The sequence below is a fragment of the Kryptolebias marmoratus genome, linkage group LG9, assembly GCF_001649575.2.
Source record: "Kryptolebias marmoratus isolate JLee-2015 linkage group LG9, ASM164957v2, whole genome shotgun sequence".
Lineage (NCBI taxonomy): Eukaryota > Metazoa > Chordata > Actinopteri > Cyprinodontiformes > Rivulidae > Kryptolebias > Kryptolebias marmoratus.
The window spans coordinates 28004838-28011874 of NC_051438.1; the positions used below are offsets into that span (position 1 = coordinate 28004838).

At 41.1% G+C, this 7037-nt stretch overlaps 2 protein-coding genes across 2 annotated transcripts in view; one reads left to right on the forward strand and one right to left on the reverse strand.

Annotated features, from left to right (window-relative positions):
- LOC108243963 (theg spermatid protein like) overlaps positions 1 to 2597 on the forward strand; it is a 4269-nt gene extending 1672 nt beyond the window's left edge. The window contains exons 5-6 of the mRNA XM_025008965.2: positions 80 to 208; positions 1550 to 2597. Coding sequence (XP_024864733.2) covers positions 80 to 208; positions 1550 to 1670 — 250 coding nt within the window. The 3' untranslated portion in view covers positions 1671 to 2597. The remainder of the gene's footprint in view (positions 1 to 79; positions 209 to 1549) is intronic.
- A 1441-nt stretch (positions 2598 to 4038) lies between these two features.
- hopx (HOP homeobox) overlaps positions 4039 to 7037 on the reverse strand; it is a 5982-nt gene continuing 2983 nt past the window's right edge. The window contains exon 2 of the mRNA XM_017429743.3: positions 4039 to 4281. Coding sequence (XP_017285232.1) covers positions 4204 to 4281 — 78 coding nt within the window. The 3' untranslated portion in view covers positions 4039 to 4203. The remainder of the gene's footprint in view (positions 4282 to 7037) is intronic.

Here is a 7037-nt window from a genome sequence, read left to right on the forward strand (position 1 = left end):
CTCCTCCTCCTCCTCCTCCTCGTCCTCCTGCTCCTCCTCCTCCATCGCAGTCGATATAAAAGCTTCTGTTCTCCTGCAGGAAGGAGGAGGAGGAGGAGGAGGAGGCGAGCTTCTTCAGGAAGACCCGGCTTCCTTCCTCCTTTCGGTACGAGAACATCCAGCGCCTGTCGACGCCCAGGACCAGGGGGCGGAGCCTCCAGGAAGCCGGGTAACCATGTAAACGATGTAGAGATCTGAAGACGTGCAGGAGTTCAGATCAAAGAGACGTTTTCGGTTAAAGGGACAGTTTGTCCTGAGCAGGTAATATGTTACCTGCTGTAGATGTCTCTCAGCTGCACACGTTCAGACCGTTTCCTCTGCAGCAGAATAAGACCTCAGAGACAATAGAGCTCATTGTCCAAAGGTCAGGACCCCCGGGGACGGGTCAGGACCCCCGGGGACGCCCGGGGACGACTGAGGAAGTCTTTTTATAAACCCTGGACTTTATCTGGAGTTCAGACGAGACGCAGAGACGGTTGTTGTTCGACGGTCAGGAGGCAGGAGACGACGCTCAGGATCTGTAAAAACTGGCCATGTAAGGTCGCTTGGCTGTGGCGGCCATCTTGAATCTGGTCCAGAGATCACCTCCTGAGGGTCTCGTTCAAATCCGACCCAAAGAAGTAACACGTCAAAAATAAGGAAATAAAAAAAGGAATGAACGAACGATAACGACTTAATAATATTTAACGAGTATTTCCTCAATGAAGCAACAGAAACTAGAAACAGTCAGAGAGACAAACCTAATCTTGAACCTTGAAATCAGTGGTGATCACCCTTGATCTCAGAGGTGTCCAGCTGTGCAGTTTGTAATACAGCTGCAGAGCATGAACCCCGGTAGGTGTGAGGACGGCTGCTGAGCTCGGGACAAACTGAGTTGAAGGTAGACAAGAAAATAATGTGCGCAGCCAAGAATACAGTTTAAACACAGAAACAGGCGGCCATTTTCAAAAACTGGCCACACAAAATGCTTCAACGTGGCTCTGAGGACACAAACTTTCTCACAATCGAAAACTAGTCTCCAACGGGTAACTAGACTAACAGGTAACTAGTCTCTACAGATAACTAGTCTAACTAGTAGCTAGTCTTTAACGGGTAACTAGTCTCAAATGGGTAATTTGTCTCAAATGGGTAACTAGTCTCTAACGAGTAACTAGTCTCAAACGGGTAACTAGTCTCAAACGGGTAACTAGTCTCTAATTGGTAACTAGTCTCAAACAGGTAACTAGTCTCCAGTAGATAACCAGTCTAATGGGTAGCTAGTTGCTAACAGATAACTAATCTCCAACGAGTAACTAGTCTCTAACAGTCTCGGCTCAGTGAAACGACCTGAATCTTTGGGCGTTCAGCTGATTAACTTCTGAAGTCGAACAGATCCAAGATGGCTGCCACTCCTAGCCGAGCGCAGTGACCCTGAACCCGGCTGTGACTCAGTCTCGTTGGTAGTAGCTGAGAGTCGTCAGAACAGAAACAGATGCCAGGATTTGTTTTTTTTTCTCCCGTTCTCCCTCAGGTGTCGGCGGCGGCAAAACGAGCCGAGGGAACGTCTCGGGTCGCGGCGCTGGCGGCGCCGAAGCAGCTTCACAGGGACTACCGTCCTCCCAGAGACGTGGAGTGGAGACGGAAAACCGTGAAGTCCAACTGAGGTTTCAGTTCCTGCTGAGCGCTGAACATCAGCTAAAATCTGTTAAAGCAGCCAAAGCTGGAATTTTAAAGAGAAAACAAGCAGAACTAACATTAGCAAAACCACTAATTTTAGCTAAGTGTCGTTCTTCGACGTCGTTCTGATTTTTAGCCTCTAAGGAAGCAGCTCAGCTTCTTCCAGCTGCAAACGCAGCCGAACGAACCGGGATTCTTTCTCTTTAATACCGTTCTGCTGAAGGACACTTCAACAGTCGATTAGCAGACAGTTAAAAAGGTTTCCAGAACATCGTAAAAGCCCGGTCCGGACTCTCCAACAAGCAGCCGAAGGTCTGAGGGAAGAGATGATTGATTCTGAAATGGAAAAACGCAGCTTCAGGTCTCCGTCAGCACAAAGCGCTGACAGACATCCAGCATGTTTCAGTTCATTCGCTTCAATAATCCAACCAGGATTTCTCTCCCATTAAACCACTTTTAATTTCAACTACTCTGCAGCCAAATCAAACCCTCTGAAAGACAAAGAACTCTAAATTAAAAGTGACGTTAAACAGTTCAAACGGTGAGATTAAATGTTGATTTATGAGCGGCAGGGCTGAGATAATGAAGTGTTTTCAGCAGGAAATCTAAAAAAATCTGCTTGTTTTTCTGTTTCTTGCTGTTGAACAGACAGAAACAAGCGTGTATATTTAAACTGAGGTGAAAAAAAGAAAGCGACGTGTTAATAACTCGTGAAAAGCAGCAGTGTGTGTTTTAGGAGTGGTTGTGTAACCTGTTGGGTGGGTGTGTGTTTCCCACGACCCGGAGCGTTTTTATTTTGTTCGTCTCGTCGCTCAGATCTCCTCCAGGCTCTTTTCTCTGCTGTAAAACTGACTGGATTTTATTTAAAGTGCATTAAAATTTAAATACTGGGTAACTCTGAATTATTTATTCGTCTGTTTGTCTCTTCACATACAGGTTAAAGGGAAATCTTTCAGGTTCTCATTAAAAACCACTGAAATGGTAAAACTCGAGCAGCAAAGTGTAAATTTTAAACAATAAACATTTAAATTTATTGTTTTTAATTTCCTTTTTTTAAAGATAAACAGTTGTGTTATAATTTACTTTAATCTAATCATACCAACATGGCTGAAATCATCAAATGCGATGTTCAACGAGGAACTCATGCTAACAGTTAGCTCGTAGCATTTAGCATTTAAGCTAAAGTTAACATCTTATTTTGTTGAACACTAACATTCAGTACGTGAACATGGAATTTCAAATTCCTCATTTTGTTGTTTAATTTGTTATATGTTAATTATTAGCATTTTCTTTTTATTCCAAATTTAAAAGATTCAAACATATGTCCAAACAAGCATGCTAACAAGCTAACGTTAGCATTTAAAGATACTGTTAGCTTGTTTTTGTTTATGTTAGAACTTAACAAATGTTAAAATGTTGAGTTGTTAGTGAACCAAACCCCCTGTTAACATCTGGACAAAGATTAAAACTTTTAAAATTCTCATCCGAAGTTTTGTGGACCACAGTTGGCACAAGCTAACATTTAGCACTTAGCCTTTTGTGCTATCAGTACATATCTGCAGATGGAAATTAGTACTGACTAATAATTGTTAAAGTTTAATTTGAAGTTATATTTAGAAATAAAGTCTTGTTACTGGGTCAGATTAAACCATATTATCTTAAATTTGTTTTGCACCATAATAACTTGAATTTGTGCGCATTGAGAAGACCACAAAAGACAAAAATGTCTCTTCTGTGGACGTCAGGAGGACAGCTGGGGTTGAATTTAGTCATCCTGGTATTTCCTCTTTATTGTGGATCTCCATCAGCGTCGTTATTTGTGATTAATTCGTATTTTGAGTGAATTTTGGTGAATGTTTTTGTTAGACTTTATGAAAAACAGAAGATACTGAACTAAGATGAAACTGTTGACTACAAAGTGCCTTTACCGAGAGTTTGGGCTATTTCTGTGCCCTAAAGTTTGAACTTTGTGGTGAGATCATTTCCGTTCAGTCATGGGAGGGGAAGAGGACGCTGAAGTGACGTCGCCCGTCTTTATTTTAGCCCGTAGCGTCACTCCTCTGTGCTGTCATGGAATAATCTCGATTCAACCACAGAAGCTCCTGATGGTGTCAGCTGATTCCAGCGGCATCTATTAAAGTCCTTCCTCACCTCTTTTATAGTCCCGGGAACGACCACACGTCCAGTTCTGCTCTCTGCTGACAGACCTACATGCAAACAAAGCGATGGAAACAAAAGCGACCCCGCCGCCCTCCGAAACACAAACCTCCATTGTATTAACCTGCATCCTGTGTGAATTCGAACCCCAGATGTACGGCAGCCAAAAAAACAAACACGAGCCGGTTTTAACTTACAATAACAATATGTTTACTTCTATAGACATGGAACTTGGTAACAACACGACAAGCTTCACATTTTCCAAGACAATAGCTTCGTAGATACAAACAAAAAGAGGGATGTACAGCTGGAGAAGGAACGAGTTCGTCAAGAGAACAGGGTCGGAAGATCTTAGTCCAGAATTGATCCCACTTTGGCAGGAAGACCTTCAGACTGCCTCCACTGTTCGTGACGCTTCTGGAACCATTTCTGCGGGAGAGAAACAACAACAACAAATAAATAAATAAATAAAAAGGAAGGAGTCAGAAACAGGTGAGCGGTGACAGAAATTTACAGTAAAGACACGAAACGTAACCAGAGGCTCCTTAAAATACCGTTTTACCCGCAGGCCTCGTGTTGCATTCAAAGCCAAACTATAGTTTAGTGGCTGGGATGCTCAAATGACGAACCTGATCAGACTGTTTGTGGGTCTCGTTGTGTATTTAAAAAACAACACATGATCTATGCAGCGTGTACGTACTGGAAACATGAAGCTGTTATTTAGAAAAAAACTGCAGTAAGTCTCTGAATGAAGGCATAGATTACTTAGCCTGGCCTATTAAATTGTTCTTAAACCTCAATTTACTATAAACTAGTGTTAATATGGTTATAATCCACATTAACATACATATCCTCGGCAGTTTAACCCATAATATATTTGATAAGTTGCCTAATTGCTGACATTTGGCTTGTAGTTATTTGTATTTAAACAAAAGTTAGGATTTTAACATCTTCAAAATTAGCATTTATCATTTAGATTGTACAGTTTGACAATTATGTTGTTTAAATGATCCTTTGCTGTTCATTCTCAATTTAAAATATGCTGACATGTAGCCAAACACGTAATAATTCACGCATGCTTGTTAGCATGTCATTGACATTTACTTTTCATTTTAAATTTAAAAGATATTGACCTCTATCCAAACATGTATCATTTATGTTATAATAAATGCTAATAATTATCATTTACTAATCATTCTAAATTTAAAAGATGATAACATCTAGTCAAATGCACAACATTTAGCATTTTAGCGTGCTAATGTTAGCTTGTTAGCATTTATGTTGACATCTACAAATTAAAAAAAATATGTTAACACAGCATTGTTTTGGTATCAAACCCTGTTAGCATTAATTAAAATTTTAATATTTTACCATTTATGATAAAATACACTTTAATTTACACAAATCAACATTTAGCAGTTAGAAAACTAAGCTTAAATTTGCTAATCCCCAACTGCATTAAATATAGCTTGCTAGTTTTTCCTATTGTTGATATAAAAACTATTAATTTATGCTAACTTTGAATTTTTTGACCAATTTATAACTAAATCCAGATGTAGGCTAACATGTTTAACAGCTTGTTTCTTCACATGAAATATGTTTTTGTATGGACCTAAAGTTGGTACATTAATATTTTTGTTTATTAATCAGCTTCAGCTATTTTTAATTTGTGTTGTAAGTTTCATAAAATCTCTGTGATTTGAGATTTACAGCCCGGCCGATAACCGCGGCGCAGAGAGCCTCGGCTCACACCCTTGACCCGCGTTGCTGTTCTGCAGTTCCTGTTGTCAGGGGATTCACAACAACGCTGACGCAATCCTGAGAACGGCGAGGGGAAAGGGAGGGACTCGGCCTGAAGACTGAGGCCGGTTGTTTGAGCCGCGAGGCTCCGAGGAGGAACTCTTTCCACATTTCTTTTTCCTGAAAGCACGACATTCAGAAAGGAAGAAGTGACAGGAGCAGCTCCTGAGCGTTTCTCTTCAAACTGCACTTGTCTTAAAGGCCGTTCCTGAGAAATAACGAGAGGATTTATGGTCCTCCTGAGCCACACAGCAGGGCTTGTTTTCTTCTCGTTGAATGGCTGAAAACAAACGGATCGTGCCAGAGTTCGAACCCTCCGCTGCGCTGTAAACCTTATTAATGGGAAACGGGGAGTGCCAGTCGGGTTGGGTTCCTTCAGCTCAACCTTCTCCAATGAGCTCTTTGTTAACAAACACAAAACACTTGAGGAAGAGGAGCTGACGAAGGCCAGGCCTCTACCTCACCCTGCCTGGACCGGCCTTCTCCCACCTTTGTGTTCGGCGAATGGAAACGCAGAATGGTTTGGATTACAAGCCTCCGAGGTCGGATAATGAAACGTTTCTGATGTCATGGGGTGAAGATTAAGCTCGGCGGTAACTGAGGTTTTGCAGCAGTTTGGCTCTCCGGGCTCGTGTTGCGTAAAAAAAAAAACCTCTGACTTTTCACCGAAACAAACAACAAAAACAGACGTTTTCACATCTGCTCCGTGGATAAAACCTCCACTACATCGTTCATGTCAGGACCGAGACTCACATTTTGGTTTATTAAAGTCAAATCAGTGTTTAACTTTAATCTTTAAAAGCACTTTTAGGTTGTTGGGATTGAACTTTCTGCACCATCTTTTAGAGGAACGCTGATAAATGTAGAAAAGCTGATCCTCTAAAAGTACAAAACATACAAATAAAGAGTATTTTACTTGTTTTCATCAAGTTAGGGTTAAACTTCTCACACCAGTGTCTCAATAACACCCGTCTAACTTGATTCATGAACTCATTAAACAGAACTGGTTTTCTTCCTTCTTATTTGTGCCGAGGCGTATTTAGGAACAGCAGTTGTCCTTTTTCTTCCCTGTATGTAACTTTTGTTGCTTCGGACCGAACGGCCACGAGTCGCCTCAGGGCAAAGTTTCAGGTTCATTTCTGTCCGGTTTGTGGGACTCTTTAAATCAAAAGTTTCATTTTTAAACAACGTTTGAGAAAAAGCGTCACAGAAACAGTAGATTTTAGTCACATCCAGTAGATTACCTGCCTCAACGTTTAGAGATGTTTAAATAAATACAGGAGACGGTATTACAGCTCATGTCCAACAATTATACCAACCAACCATCCAACAAAACAACCAACCAGACAACTAACCAACCAACCAGACAACCAACCAACCAACCA